The 16354-nt window shown below is 41.8% G+C and overlaps 1 protein-coding gene across 49 annotated transcripts in view; it reads left to right on the top strand.

The window, feature by feature from the left end:
• The window catches only part of C1H9orf3 (aminopeptidase O (putative)), a 332909-nt gene that overhangs the window by 199297 nt on the left and 117258 nt on the right, over positions 1-16354 (top strand). For all 49 annotated transcript variants that reach the window (XR_005353980.1, XR_005353979.1, XR_005353984.1 and 46 more), the window contains 2 exons: positions 14563-14665; positions 15490-15597. Coding sequence is in view for 26 of the 49 variants with exons in the window: in XM_038526871.1 (XP_038382799.1) it covers positions 14563-14665; positions 15490-15597 (211 nt within the window). In the remaining 23 variants the exon portion in view is untranslated. The remainder of the gene's footprint in view (positions 1-14562; positions 14666-15489; positions 15598-16354) is intronic.

Below are 16354 nucleotides of genomic sequence, written 5' to 3'. Positions count from 1 at the left end.
GGGTTTCAAAATAAAAATTTTGGAGAAATAATGCAGCCGATAACATCTGCTGTCTGCCTGTTTTTTCTTACCTCCTTGCCTTGTTTTAATGTTTTCTCTGTTAGAATATCCTCCCTGTTGTCATGTGACTACAAGTCCTCATGATTCAGAGCAGGTATCACTGCATTCCAAGAGTCTGAGGTTCTCCCCTGACAAGCACATGACCCTCCTCTGTACCCGCTAAATGTTCTGGTTGTCTCTCCATCCCTGATCTTACTATGTTATTTGACAAATATATTTAGAATGAGCTATGTAAGTGCTTGCTTTGGCAGCACATATAGAATGAGCCATGTTATATTGCCAATATTTGGCCATTTTTAACCTAACAAACAGAAATTTCATATGGTCTAACCTAATGCATCTTTCTTCTGGGTCCTGAGCCTTTTGAACCCAGGGACTGTCTTCTTTACCTCTGTTCACCACAGTGTTTGGCACTGAATGGGTCCTTGATAACTAGAAGAAATGAATGTCACAGGTGACATTCTCTGTCCGTGAGGTTCTTCCTATATTTTTTACAGAGTTGAAATATTGGTTACAAGACAGTAGATAGAAGAACCTGAGGCTGTATCCTCAGAGTTGTAAGGACCAAGAGTTACTCTTGGTAGGCTTAACTAGGAAGGACCACTGAGAAGTGAGAGCTTTGAACTGGGATGGCAAGAAGGGCTAGCATTGAGACTGGGAAAGAACTGGAAGGAAGGGAACTCAAGGAGCAAAGCCATAAATAGTGGATTAATGGCGGAAGTGGGCATTAAGTGGGAATGGGCTTCCTGGAAAGGATAGCCATCAGGAACCTGTGAGACCGAAGGGGGCCAAGGAAGCACAGGCCAAGTAAAGGAGTTCCTTAGAAGCCAGATTCAAGAGTTTGCATGTGACCATCAGGCACTGGGGAGCTATTATCAGTTCCAAGAATGACATAATGAAAATGGGAGTTCTGGGAAGATTACCCAGCCTGTGAGATCACACATGATCAAAGAGACAGAGTCTAGAAGCCAGATGAAATTGGGTGGCCATTTCAGGAACCCGCACCTGAGTTGAGAAGAGCTTGGGAATCTTCTTCCTGATTGGCCTGAAGCTCTAAGTCGCTCATTTGGAACTATTCAAAACTGGTTGAAGTGTCAATACAGCTTCAAAGAGGACTTCTAATAATATGATGTAAAGCTTTCTCTGATTGCAGATAAGGACTGACCCATTAAAGGAAGTGGTTGAATATGTGGGCTTTGTGAAGTCTGTTATGACTTTACCAGAGTGAAAGGCAATAGCCCCAGTTCCTTCTTGGCCAAAGGCTGGTTGTCCTGCCTCATTTTAGAGAAACGCCATCTGAGAATGCAGGCCTGGGCTCTCTCCAGAGAATAATCTGTGGTTTAGGGAGTAAGCTTGGAAGCCAGAGTGCCTGGATTTGAATCCCATCCTGACTCCTCAACTTACTGTGTGACCTTGAGAGAGTCACACAAGCACAGTGAGCTTTGGTCTCCTTACTATAACATGGGAAGGATAACACCATAGTTTCTACTTTATAGCTGAGTGTCAGGGATAGTGTGATGAATACGTGCAAATCAATTAGAATACATGTATTGGGTTGAATCACAGAGGATTGCCATTTTGGGGGGATCTAAAAAGGCTCAGTATTGTCAATTTCCAATGGTTCATCCTATAGTAAATACTCAACGTGTTAAGTGCTGTCATCTAGACCCTCTGACACCTGGTCAATGTTTGCCCAACAAGTGACAGAGGGACTGTCACAAGGACACAGCCCCCACAGCAAGCCCTGCTCTCTGTTTGCCTTTTTCTGGTTTCTATCTCTTCTTTCACTGCTGCCACCCTCCCCTGGTGACAACAAAAGCACCGTGCTCCTGTCTTTTTACCAACCAGGGCCTGGAAACACCTACCTTTCCTCTTGACTAACTTGAAATTGGCTAGAATGTCCAAAAGTTAATTTTATTAAGAAGTTAAGAGGATGTTTAAAAATGGAAGAGAGAGGAGGCAAGGATGCCTGGTTACAAATGAAACGATGAGATTAAAAGCAAAAACTAACCAAAAAAAAAAAAAAAAAAAAAGTCTGAACGTTAAACAAAGATGCTGAAACTAATAGCTTGAGGTAAGAATTAACTTGGCAATGCTTCTAAGACAAATGCAATCTTCATACCTTCCTGGAACCTACTTCTCATCTAATCTTGTCATTAGGGCCAGGCTGATGTCCCCTCTGGCTCCACTCGGTACAATCCCCTGGTATTCTGTGCAGAATCAGACCGCAGCCCTGAGAAGAAAGCAGTTCTTGCCTCTACAGCTTCGTGAGAGTTCTTACCTGAGTTCCAACCACTGGCACTGGCCTGTGTAGTTCCTGAGGCCTCTCCCAGTGTATTTGGGAATTCCTATTCTCCATCCCTCAGGCCTGGGAACCCCTTCACCCCATTTTTTCTGCCTAGTTCTCTTTTTCGGAACCACAGTCACTAGCAAGCTAGCTGTGTAGATAGTTGCTACCCTTTCGTGACAGGATGGTGCTGTGCCTGTGCCAGCATTTTCTGAAAAACTTTAAGGCTCTCAGCTAGCCAGAAACAGACTCTGCCCTTTCCTGTTTCGAAGGCCAGCTCTATCCCCCGGAGCTGGCCACTCAGTTCCTGTTTCCTGTTGGAGGGACACTCTCACTTCTCACTTCTTTTACCCAGCAAAGATGACGGACGTGTCCTGCATATTTGAACTCAAATAACATTCCCTGTTCATTTTCCTAGACCATTCCCTGGTTACTCATCACTCAGGTATTTGTAAGGGAGGGATAGAATTCTTCTTGATAGGCTCCTAATTACATATTTACTGTACATGGTGTTTCATTTTTGCAGTTACATTTGGTGGGGTTTTTTAAATACAGGAAAGCATAAAGAAGAAATAAAACAGTTCATAATCACTGCTTAGTTAACCATGATTTGGGGTGGGGTCTTGGGGGTTTTTGTTTTGTTTCTGTAATAAAAGTACATAATAGGAAAACCCAAACAGTTTAGAAAGGTGTAAAATTCCATCCCCACCATTGTAGTCGTCACCCTAAGATAATCACTGCTAGCATTTTCTTGTGAATCTTTCTGAAAATAAAATTTTTAAGTATATATGGATACTTCTGTATTGCTGCCCTGTGTGGCACTGATATATAACCCTTTTTGCCTGTGAGATATTTTCCTAAAAAAATCATTCATGTACATAAACAAATCTATAATAATTCACTCTTATTTTGCCCATCCTCTGAGGACATTTCATGCAACTCAGCCAGTCCTAGCATGATGAACACAACATACTTGGCTAATGAACATTAGTTTCCTGTTCAGAAAAACTCTCATCCTCTCTGTACCCTTCCCTCTGACACCACCATTTGGTTTGTGTTTTGGCCAATAGTTTTGACCTAGAATGGCTGACAAAAAAACAAGGTATTTGACTGGGCCTGCTGCAAAGACACAGAAGAAGAATATTTTACTACACATTAAAATGCAGTTTTATAGGGGCTTCTTCCTCTTTCAAGTCAATGGTTGAGGAGAGAAAGAATTAAAAAGAGAGATTATGCTTCTGCTTAAGATTGTGCTGGATGTTCTAGCCAAGGCAGTTAGGCAAGCAAGGGATATAGAAGATATCCAGGTTGGAAAGGAAGAAGGAAAACTATCTCTTTTTGCAGATGTCATTATGTTATATATAGGAAATCCTGAGGAATCATCCTTGCAAAAAATTGTTAGAACTAATAAAAAAGTTCAGTAAGGTTACAGGATACAAGATCAATATATAAAAGTCCATTGTTTATCTATACACTAGTTATAAATAATCTGAAAATGAAATTAAGAAAACAAATTCATGGATAATAACATAAAAAATTAAATATTAAGGAATAAATTTAGCAAAAAAGTGCAATACATATACTGTAAACTACAAAACATTGTTGAAAGAAATGGAAGAAGAACCAAACAAATGGAAGAACATCTTGTGTTCATGAATTGGAAGACTTATGATTGGTAAAATGGCAACACTCCCTATATTGATATGTGGAGCCAGTGTCAAAATTTCAGCTATTTCTTTTGCAGAAATGGACTAGCTGATCCTAAAGTTCATATGGAAATTCAAGGGACCTAGAGTGGCCAGAATAATCTTGAAGAGTAACAAAGTTCAAGGACTCACACTTTTCAATTCCAATACTTACTACAAAGCTACAGTAATCAACATAGTGTGATGCTGGCATAAGAACAGACATATAAGACCAATGGAATAAAACTGAGAGTCTAGAAACAGACTCTTCTTTCTTTTATGGTCAGTTGGTTTTTGACAACGGTGCCAAGACCATTCAGTGAGAGAAAGAATAGTCCTTTCAACAAATGGCCATGGGACAACTGGATATCCACATGCAAAAGAATGAAATTAGACCTTCTGCATCATACCACATGCAAAAATTAACATGGATCAAAGACCTAAATGTAAGAGCTGAAACCATAAAACTATTAGAAAAAAAGCATAAGTATAGTAAGTCTTCATGGCCTTGGATTAGGCAACAGTTTCCTAAACTAAAGTACAAGGGACCAAAGGGAAAAAAAATCAATAAATTGGGCTTCATTAAGATTAAAAACTTTTGTGTTTTAAAGGATTCCATCAAGAAAGTGAAAAGACAACCCACAAAATGGAATAAAACATTTGAAAATCATATATTTAAGGGACTTGTAACCAGAATGTGTAAAGAACTCTAGTTCAAAAATAAGAGAAATAACTTAATTGAAATATGGACAAAGGATATAAGTAGACATTTCTCCAGAGAAGAGACACAAATAGCCAATAAACACATAAAAAGGTGTGTGACACACTAGCCATCGGGGAAATGCAGATCAAAACTTCAGGGAGATATCATTTCATACCTACCAGGACAGCTATCCTGAAAAGACAGATAAGAACAGGTGCTGGAAATGTCTGGGGGGCGGGTATTGAACCCTCGTACACTATTGGTGGGAGTGAGTTGGTGCAGCTCCTTTGGAAAGGAGTCTGACAGATCCTCAAATTACCCGTAGAGTTACCATACAACCCTGCCACTCTATTCCTAGTTATTTACCCAAGAGAAACGAAAACACAAATCCACCCAAAAATGTGTACACAAATGTTCATAGAAGCATTATTCTTCATAGCCAAAAGTGGGAACAATTCTAATGTCCATCAGCAGATGAATGGATAAATAAAATGCATTATACTCATACAGTGGGATATCATTCAGCCATATGAAGGAATGAAGTACTGTTACATGCTAAAAAGATGAATGAATCTTGAAAACATGCTAAGTGAAAGAAGCCAGTCACAAAAGGCCACATGCTGTATGATTCCATTTATCTGAAATAATTAGAATAGGTAAATCCTTAGAGACAAGTAGATTAATGTTTGTCAGGGACTGGGGTGAAGGGAGTATGGAAAATGACTGCCAGTTGGATGTGGAGTCTTTTCATGGGTGATGAAAATGTTCTGTGGTTAGGTACTGCTGATGGTTATACAACCTCATGAATATACTAAAAACAGTGAACTGTACTTTTTTTTTAAATGGTGAATTTTATGATATGTAAATTATATCTCAATTTAAAAAATAAATGAGAAGGATTGATGGAAATCATTGGATATTTTATAATATCTCATATGATCATTGTGGTCTTAGCAAGGTTGACTAGCAATGTAGGAGGCAACTGTTGTCCTCGGGGCACTGGATGGGACCCAAGGAACTATTTCTATCACCGAATGCCTGGAAGACATCTCCATACTGTCTGTGGTATCACAACCCCACCTACAGATGATTCACTTCCGAGAAAGGACCCCTCCAGTAACCATTGGACATTTCAGTGATTTCTAGCTTTTTGCTTTTACCAACAATGCTGTGGTTAATGGTCTCACTGTTAATGCACAACATGTTAAATATAAGCCCTACATCATACACAGTTGCCCCCAACTCTGGGAAGAGAGCTGTTCTCCCAACTACTCATCCTGTTTTATATACTGGTATACAGTGGGCTTCAAACCCAGGCAAGACTCCTTGCACTGTGGTCCCCTGGGCCATGGTGCTGTGCCACCCTCCACCCAGGAGGGTAAAGTCCTTCCCCAGCTCTCACAGACCCTCTGCTCCTCTTTGAGTCATGAGACGAACCCTTCCACTCTCTCGTCACATAGCACTACACGTGCTGTTGGTGTTCAAAAAGCGCTTCTAGCCTCCCCTTACGAAATGAAGCCAGTGTTTGTCTCATTTGCCTCTTTCCAGTAGGGAGTCATGGAATTTTTTCGATGCAGTACAAAAAAAGTTTTCCCTTGTTACCTTTTCTACTTTTGTCTCCTGTAATTTCCAAGTTCTCTGTATTTCTGTGTGTTTTTTTTTTTAAGATTTTATTTATTTATTCATGAGAGAGAGAGAGAGAGGCGCAGAGACACAGGCAGGGGAGAAGCAGGCTTCATGCAGGGAGCCTGACGTGGGACTAATCCCGGGTCTCCAGGATCAAGCCCTGCCTGGGCTGAAGGCGGCGCTAAACCGCTGAGCCACCTGGGCTGCCCTATTCCTGTGTTCTGAATGTGTGTGGCCGACTGACAGCTTGCATTTCATTATGATCACTCTAGCCCTAAAAGGGTATGGGGCTCCTTTAAACCTGGCTTAGGAGGATTCCAGCTCTGATTTACCAGATATGTACCTCTCTCTCCTTCCCCCTGTCCCCAGACTACAACACAGTAGACAGGATAACGAAAGCCTCTTACTGCTTGAATCCGATACTCCTCTGCTAAATCTATCCCCAAATATGTGCGGTTGAATAAAATTCAGTTAAGTTTCCTCTAATTCATTTAGGTATTTTTTGTTGGTTTTAATCATGATCCCCCTTGGTGCTGATTTGGAATAACCAAGGCTACAGAGCAAACCTGTTGACTTCGCTGCAGTGGCTGAACACTGTTTCGCATTGAAATGCTGCAGCTGAAATTATTCTGGGCTGTTTTATCTCCTAAAATCATAGAATATTAGGATCAGAAAGGACCTTACAAGTGATTTTGCCTAACCTTCCATATCGCTGACAGACAGCCACCCAGCTTCTACTGAAAATTTCCAGGATCCGATTCTCCCTGTTCTGGCAAGCAGCAGTTTCCCTGTTGAGTACACCCATCTTACAATGGCTTTCCTCGGACTGGGCCCGAACCTGCCTCCCTGTAAGGCCCGCCAGGTCATCTTACTTACCTCCAGAGTTGCATAGGATTTGCTTTGTTCTCCCACAAATAAATCCACACATTTGAAGACCACTGTCATTTCCTTTCCTAGTCACTAGGTCACAGATTTTGGAAATTTGTCCTTCATAATGCAAGGTTGAGAGAATTCTTACCTTCTTGGGCTTCGTCCTATGTTGTTGTCTTCATTAACATTGGCCTTTCCAAATGTGACACCTGAACTGAACACAGCACTCTGTTTGAGGTTATGCCTGTGAAGAATGCAGTGAGGCTGTTACTGCTTGCCTTGTCTGGCTGAACCAGAAAAGAATGGACCAGCACTGATCAAGTTAGATGCATTCACATATACACCATATTTCATTTTAAACCAGTATTGTGCACCTTCTCGTGGTGTTCTTACTGTTCCAACCCACATGCATTTTTCTCTCCTTAGTAATATTCATTAAATGCTTCTGATGTGCCACCGTCCTAGGCACTCTACATACATTATCTCATTTAGTCCTCAAAATGGCCCAATGAGAAAGGTACTGGTACCATCTTCCTTCCCATGTGACAGATGAAGAGACCAATGCATAGAGGTGTTATGCATTGGGTCATGTTCCCATAGCTAGTAAGTGGTGAGCTACGATGAACGTAGAGGAAAGTCTGGCTCCAGAGCCCAGCTCTTGACCACTGCTCTGCACGCTGTCTGACCTCCTCACCAGCAGTACTTCCTGCTACATTGTCATTGTTCCTGTTGAGCCCACCTCCCAGTGTGGTTATTGTGTTGGAAGCCAGCCACATCAATCACCTCTTGCAGCATGTTGAGTTTACAATTTAATATACTAAATCTTTTTCATAGGCAAAGGCTTAATTTTTAAAACCCTTTTGTCCTTGTTAACTATTGTCTGACTAATTTTGGATCTTCATTTCAGCCTGTGCTTGTTCTTGACCGTGGATGTTGTCAATCAACTAGCTAGACTCCCAGCTTGGCCTGAAATGCAAATCTGTTATACCAATACATCATCCCTAAGTACTACTCCCTCCTGTACCTGGATTCTAGCAAGTATTTATTCAATAGCCTTGGGTTCTATTTTTTAACCTACAAGCCTGTGAAACAACCTCCATACACTCACACTTCTGCATCCATTCTATCAGCTGCCCTGTAGAAAGAAGCCAGGATGCCTGATGCCCACAGTGAATTTCTGGAAGCGGCCCTCTAGATCCCATGCTAACTCCAGTAGTTCATCATTTTCTGTTCTAAGTGTGCACAAGCTTTCTGTTCAATAACCCAGTCATGAATTTTGTCTTCCCTCCTCTTATCCCTTCTTTCTTAGCAAATCAGAATACCATTTGTCTGTCTCCACCAATCCCTTCCCCATTGTCTCCATGATGATACCCCCAGAGGTATGTGGTCACCAGTAGAAGCTTTCAGAGCTGTGGCATGTCAGAACTCTTGAAAGAGGGAGTCCCCTTCACCTGTCCCAGGCAGCAGTTCCCACAGAGCAATGCTTGTTGTGCCATGTACATCATTCTCCTTAGCAGGAAAGTTAAAGCAAAGTGAGAGTCAAGTAGTTCATTGCTTCTGTCACCTCTTAACACCTGGTCTTTGTGCTCTGAACGTTACTTCTAAAGCCCCTTTTTGTTGTCCTGGACAGTCTCCATTAGCATCAGTTCATTCTGACTTTTTGCCTTCCTGGCAAGGATTTTACAGCCTCTGGGCTCTTATATTTAGCCGTCTTTTTTTCTTCTTCTTTCTCCAGCATCTCTTCCATCTTTTGAACATGTCCTCTGAAAATTCATCTTAAGGAAACATCCCCCACAGTTATAATGGGGTCTGTGCCCTCTGTTTTTTCCTCATCTCCTTTTTTTTTAATTTTTTTTTATTTTTAAAGATCTTTATTTATTCATGAGGGACAGAGAGAGAGAGAGAGAGAGGCAGAGACACAGGCAGAGGGAGAAGCAGGCTCCCCGCAGGGAGCCCGACATGGGACTCCATCCCAGGACTCCAGGATCACGCCCTGGGCTGAAGGCAGGTGCTAAACTGCTGAGCCACCCAGGGATCCCCCCCTCATCTCCTTTGAAAACATGTCGAAATTTTCTTTTGCTGTGTTGAATGTGATGATACATGGCTTAGGCCATTGTATTACTCTGTTCTTTGTTTTTTCCTCTGGGATTTTGTTTCTTAGGAATTTCTGATTTATGGTCACTCAGAACCTGAGGACTGTTGTGGTTGTGTACTGATGCTCATTACTTCTTTTCTAAATTCATTTTTCATTTTCCTACGGGACTAATCAAAATTTGGGGACTCCGTTCGTGTTTTCTACTGTTCTGCTAACTATAGAATCTTTCTTTGTCACATCCTTCAGCAGCTGACTTCTCCTTCCATAGATTCCAACCGCTGGCTCCTTTTACCGTCAGGGGACAGAATATACCTTGGTCACTTTTTTCTGGTTCCTCCGGAGGGAAGCATCCTTCTGTCTTAAATCATCTTAGCAATTGCCTTTTTCAACACCAGAGCAATATCCTGCTGTGTTGGCTACAGGATAATGGTCCCTGACGAGGAAGAACCTTCAGGCTGGGTAACTGTTAAATCCATTGTGAAAACCACACAGATAATCAAACTTGCCAAACAGTAGCTCTGACACAATACAACATCATTAGTTAAAGGTGTGCATGACATTGTGTCTGCTTCTCTCTGGTAGTGTGATCCGAAGTCAAGTCGATGGCAAGGATGCACATTTTATAGATGGGAAGACTGTTGCAAAAATCAGTGTAGGATATAGGATTCCTCTACTTGAATCATTCCACAGAAATGTAGTAATCTTCTCACAGACTGGTGTAGACCATTGGCTTGTGTGTCAGGAATCTGCCCAGACCGAGCTCACTAGAACTTTAGGCAATGCCTGATATTTGTTGTTTCTTTCTGTTGCTTTCTGAAGATTTGGCAAAGAGCAGCCTAAAAGACCAACCCCTGAAGGGTTTATACTCAAAGTTAGGTTTCACAAAGGGAAAGTGGAAGGGCTCATTTATGTTTCCTGTCTTATTTAAAATGCTTTTTATTTTGGAGTGATTTTAGACTGAGGAGAAGCTACTAAAATAAGAGGTCCTATGTGCCCTTTGCCCAGCTTCCCCTGATGAGAATATGTGAGATGTCTTGTGAATATCTCTGCCTGTGAGAGGCAGGGTCAGCCTGAACTCCAGTCGGGATGCCCTATGATAATAGCAGCATTCATGCCCTGCTTACCAAATGTCAACAGGAACTGGCTAAGCACTATTGGGTGCTGCGGCACCCTAATGAGGGTGTCGTCACGATCACTGTCCCCTTTCTGCAGATGAAGGATTGGACTGACTTCATGGGGTTGAGTGACTCGTGTGGCACTTTAGTGGCAAAGACAAGATTCACATCTGAACTCTTAACCATTATGTTATGCTGCTTCCCTGCATGTCTCACACGTGTGTTTGGGGCTCAGCTAAACACCATGGGGCCAGTTTCTGCAGGAGGGTAGTGTTTAACCTCCTGCATTATGGTGGGGTGATGAGGCCCTGTTCCCGGCCCTTCATACCTTGCAGTCAGTTGTGAATGACAGACAGACAAATATGTTGAAATGCTGAAGGGATGTTGTCTCATTTCTTTCTGCCTCGTTTTGGGGGTGCTTCGTTTCTGGCTCAGGCACTACAGGAGCGAATTTGTAGATGAAGATATCCTGTGGCTCTCACTTCTACCGCCGAGGGGTATGAGATGCAGGATGCTGGCAGACGGCCCGTCTGGGCTGTGGCAGAGCAGTAGGTGTTCAGACCCACGCTGACACGCCTGAGCACCTTTCAGAGGCCTTGTCCCAAATCCCACCTTTGATGATACTCCTGCAGAATCACCCCCTTCTTCAGGAGATTTGATTCTTAGTCCAGTCACTGTGTATCAACTATCACTGCTATCTGACAGCTCTTTAAATGTCCATATTGCTTCTTAGCGCAGCAGAAAAGCCAGGAGGCAGGAAGGGAAAGGTCATGCTAATCTTGGTTGTTACATTTGGTGCCAGGTACAACAGACACCAAGCACATTTAAGCCCAAACGACCTTGGTAACTTGATCTCTCACATTCCATGTATTTCAGCCAAGGAAAGAAACACTGGTGTACAATGTTAAAGAGATGCTTAACACTTTGGCATTTACAAAGTGCTTCCAAATTATCTGAGCCTCATCGCCTCATCACATTCTCTATAGGTGGGGGTGCTGAGGGAGGGTACGCAGCTTGTCTCAGTTTTGACACTTATATTCGGCATAGCTACCATGGATCTTGGGGAGGCCTAAGCGTTCCAGGACACTTGGAAAGTGAGCATTTCACTGTGAAAGTCAAATGCTCACTTTTCAGATTTAATTTTATAAGAGGCAAGAAGGAAGGTAGATGAGAATGGGACTGAGCCAATTGTATCTGCCACAGTTCTTTCTACCTCTCCCAGCATCATTTAAAAAACAGCATCAGTGGCTCAGATGCATAGGGCTTTGTTAATCCTCGCTCGTCACGTGTTCATGGCCCATGAATAGCAAAGCTCCTTTTCTAGATTGATTCCCTTCTATTCTCAAAACTTGTACTGCATTGTGTGCATCTATTTTTTTAACTTTCTGATTGAAATGTAACATATGTAAAGTACATAGATATTTCTAGATAACTCAGTAGATTTTTACTATGTATCCTTGTGAAAGCACCACCTAGATCAATATATAGAATATTACCAGCATCTCAGAAACCTTATTTTTTCCCTGCTCGGTCAATACTGGTTACCCCCAAGGGTAACCATCATTGTGGTTAATCTGGTCTCTATCCCCATTGGTTTGTTTTGCCCGTTCATTATTTAAATGCATTCATACATTGGCGTGTACTCTTTTTGGACATGCCTTCTATCACTCACCTGTGAGAGTCATCTGGTTTTTGCATGAACGGGGAGTTAATTTGTTTCCTGCTCTCTCTCTGCTTTATCTTCTAGGATAAGTGGCATCATGAGGACTAGAGTAGCACAGAAATGGGAGCCACCTTTTTCCCACTCGTGGAGTATCTCTTCCTCTTAAAAACCATTCCCTTTAATTTCTCATAAAGCTTGCGTGGTGCACTGCCTTCTTTGGCACGATGTCTACTTTAAAAGGAATCTCTTGGAGACTTGTACATTTGCCTTGGATGCTGTCAGCCTAAAAGAATTTTCTTGAACACTTCTTCATTTGGAGAAGGTGAAAGAAGAAAGTAAGAGAAGGATGTTTTCTGGAGGGACATATTTAGACAAAGGGAAAAAAAGCACCAACTACAGGCATCACTAGGAGCTTGAACTAGAAACCAGCCTTTGGAGCTGAGACTTACATCTGTCTTCTGGGTCCCTCCCCTTCTCATAGTCTCAGTACAAAGCTGAAGGCATGAGAAGCTCAAGCAAGTCTGTCTCTTGGGGGTGGGAAAGCTGGTTTGAATTCAGGCCGACTCTGAGAAGCCTTCCACCTGCTAAGGCTATGGGTGGTGGGCTTTCCCTATCAAAGCCAGGGTGGCTTTCTTTATAAAAACACTCAGTCCTAGGACAAACTTGAGAGCAGGAATAAAGCTGATGCTTTTCAATGGAGTCTTAAATGAAGATGAAAGAGACTAGTTATTGCTGCAAGTATGGTCATATATGTAAGTCAGGGATCAAGCACAAATATTAAAATTGTGCAGTTAGCTCTAGTGTTCGGTTGTTGTCTCTGCCTTAGGAATCTGCTGGTTTCATGCCTTCTATCTGCCAAGATAACATCCTGGAATACTCTGCAGAGATTTAATCAGGGCTTCTTGCTCAGCAGCTAGCACACACTGCAAAGGTCCAGATTGGCAAGCTGGGCCATCCTCAGGCACTTCCATTTAGCATCCTTATGCCTTTGTGTCTGTGAGCATATGGGATTAAGTGGATGAACCACTGAAATCCATCACCTCTAACATCAGATGACCAACCTTGAATTTAGCAATATTTATTGCTAACAACTTTACAATATTTTACTAAGTTTATTGAGTAATTTTTATAGCCCTGGCCCTTGCTCTGGGCTTTGCGTATAATATCTCAATTATACCCCCACAGGACCTTGGGAGTTAGGTGGGATTATTCCCAATTTGCAAGTGAGCAAATTGAGGGTCAGAGAATTTAATCTGGCAGTAAGTAGGGAGTAGTAAGAAGTGGGATTGAGATTCAACACCAGGTCTCTCGGGTTCCAAAGGCCACGTACCTTGTAACACCACATTGCTTTTGAAAAATAAGTCCTCCCCTTCTGATGTGCCAACCCTCTGGTCAGCCCTTGCCTCCCCTCACCCCAAGACACACTCTTCAGTCTGTCCAGTAACTGGTTTTAGAACAGCTGAAAGCTGGAAATACCTTGCCACTCATTTTGTTTAGCTGATTTTTGAAGCTTCATTATTACCCAGTTGTATTTTTTAAAGGAATTTTTAAAAACACTTAAAGCTGTAGGGGCGCCTGGGTGGTGATCGACTCTTGGTTTTGGCTCAAGTCCTGATCTCAGAGTTGTGAGATGGAGCCTCAGACTCTGCACTCAGTGGGGAATCTGCTTAAGGCTGTCTCCCTCTCCCTTGGCCCCTCCCCTTTCCCTAAAATAAATAAATAAATATTAAAAAAATACTTAAAGTTATAGAGCAAAATGGAAAGCACCTTGATGATAAGAAAACATTGGTTGGTTTTAATGCTGATGTCACCACGAATCAAAACAAGTTCTGAGACTTGGGACACAGACTTAATTTCTGGGTGCCTCAGTTTCCCTTATTTGTGAAATGAGGAGGTTAAAATGTATGCTGTTAATGCCTCTACCTGTTCTAAAAACATGGGCTGGTATGACTTTTGTTTTTGGTTTTGAGATTCTAAAATGGACTCAGAGTACAAATATTTCTTAAGCCTTAACTGCTTAAATGCAAGTTAAGCGAAGTGGATCAACATTGGGGCTTTCAGAATTTTTTAAAAAAGATATTAGTTCTTTGCCCTTCTGAGTAAAACTGCATTTTCCATTGCATGTCCCAGTCCATCACTCCCACTAAAAGAAAATCCCATAGGTTCTTAAATAATTCATATTGGAGCTCAGATTCCTTGAGGGTCTGGCAAGCTTTAATCTTGGATAAAATGATGTGAAATATTGCCAATAGCCAACCTTGGGTTGCCAACCCAAATATAAATCCCTCCTTGTTTAATAAATGAATTTGTAATATAAACTGTTTTAAATTATACCTGGTACAATTGAATAGACCTCAGATACTGTTGAGCAACTTTGAAAATAAGAAATAAGATGATATTATAGTCTAATTATTGAAGAATGTGCATACTTAAACAAAATTTTACTGCATCATTTTAGACCCAATAAAGAGAAAACTGGCCACGTGAGTGACTCAGGATCATCTGTCATCAAACATGGGCTCAATCCTGAGAAGGTCTTCATGCAGGTTCATTATTTAAAGGTAAGTACATCTAAGTGGCAGAAGCCAGTTGTTATGGGGCAACACTTTTTTTTTTTTTTAAGATTTTATTTTTTATTCATCAGAGACACAGAGAAAGACAGAGGCAGAGACACAGGCAGAGGGAGAAGCAGGCTCCATGTAGGGAGCCCGATGTGGGAATCGATCCTGGGAATCCAGGGTCAAGCCCTGGGCTGAAGGCAGGTGCTAAACTGCTGAGCCACCCAGGGATCCCCATGGGGCAACACTTTTTAGGTTATATGTGTAAACCTATAAACATGGCTGGGGCAAAACAAAAAGATTATCCACATTGTAATGTCATTTGACTGGGTAGGTATCTGACATCCAATAATTAAAACATTTCATACCCCCAAAATTAGACATGAATCAGATTCCCTGCCCTGTACATCCCTTCCTCTGCTCCATGTCAGTTTTGAAGAGCAGAATCTCGAAATTGCTGTTAGGTTCCAAGTAGAAGACAGGAGGAATAAAGAAGTATTTTGTGTTATTAAAACTTTTCCTGCTAGCTGAGAGAGACAGGAGCTGGACCCCTCTTGACTTTTGGTCCATGACACACATAAGGCTTCGTACAAACCAAGGAAAAATGAGATGGTGATACCATTAATAGAATGGTTGAGAACAAAATAGTTTTCCTTAATTTCCAGGTACAGTCCTACTGGTAAAGATATGAAGGGCAGCCTGGGGCATATCAGACAGGACTTCCTCTATGTGCAGAAAGCGCTGGTGGGTACGTTAGAGTTGGCTCTGTTGTAAGCAGTGTTCTTATGAACCTGTGATAGGCATCTTTATTTTTTTCTTCCTTCTAGGGCTATTTCCTTCTCCGGTTTCTTGCCCAAAGACTTGGAGATGACACCTATTTTGCATTTTTAAGAAAATTTGTGCACACATTTCATGGGCAGTTGATTCTTTCCCAGGTAATTTATGCGTCGTCACAAGTCCATGATACATAATTGGAGGGAGTGTGGCATGTGGGGACTAGGTTATGTGAGTATCAAAAAGTAGGGAAAAGATTTACGATTTAATGCAGTAGGAAAAATAGGGAGTTAACAAAGTGGACCCAGAAAGGTGTTGTTTTAGAGAGGACAGACTGTAACCCAAAACTGTCCTGTGCACAGGGATGTGGATAGTCTACCTTATGTGACCTTAAAAACAAAACCAACACAATCCTGCTCTTCCCTCTACGTGGAATGATCTTTGCAAAGTTGGCTTCCTCTTATCCTTTTGTCTTAGCTGGAACACCACAATCTCAGAGTCACCCCAGCTGCACAGATATGCACTCACTGTTATTCTCTTCCCTTTGCTGTTGTCATTGCCTTCATTGTCATTGCCATTATTCATAATTATATTGTCATTGGGGGGGGTCCCTTTTGTTTTTTTTTCTTCCTCCTCCTTCTGTGCATAAGCTCAACAAGGCCAGACCATGCTCTTTATTTTACCAGTACCTAATATACAATTGGCACACCATACATGTGGCATATATATTTGATCAACAAATCTCTTAATAAGAAGATACTCTGAAATATTCAGACAGCCTGGCCACAGAACTATCAGAGAAAGACACTGTCAGCTTATACTGGTGTCTGTGAGCTGCACATAGCAAGAAAGTTAGCAAAGGAGAGGCTCTGAAAACAGTGCTCGAAGGATGTGGTCTCAACACAGATTGGTGTGACG

The sequence above is a fragment of the Canis lupus genome, chromosome 1 (assembly GCF_011100685.1).
Source record: "Canis lupus familiaris isolate Mischka breed German Shepherd chromosome 1, alternate assembly UU_Cfam_GSD_1.0, whole genome shotgun sequence".
NCBI classification, from domain to species: domain Eukaryota; kingdom Metazoa; phylum Chordata; class Mammalia; order Carnivora; family Canidae; genus Canis; species Canis lupus.
The sequence above is the reverse complement of the archived record's forward strand: the minus strand, read 5'-3'. Positions and strand labels throughout refer to the sequence as shown.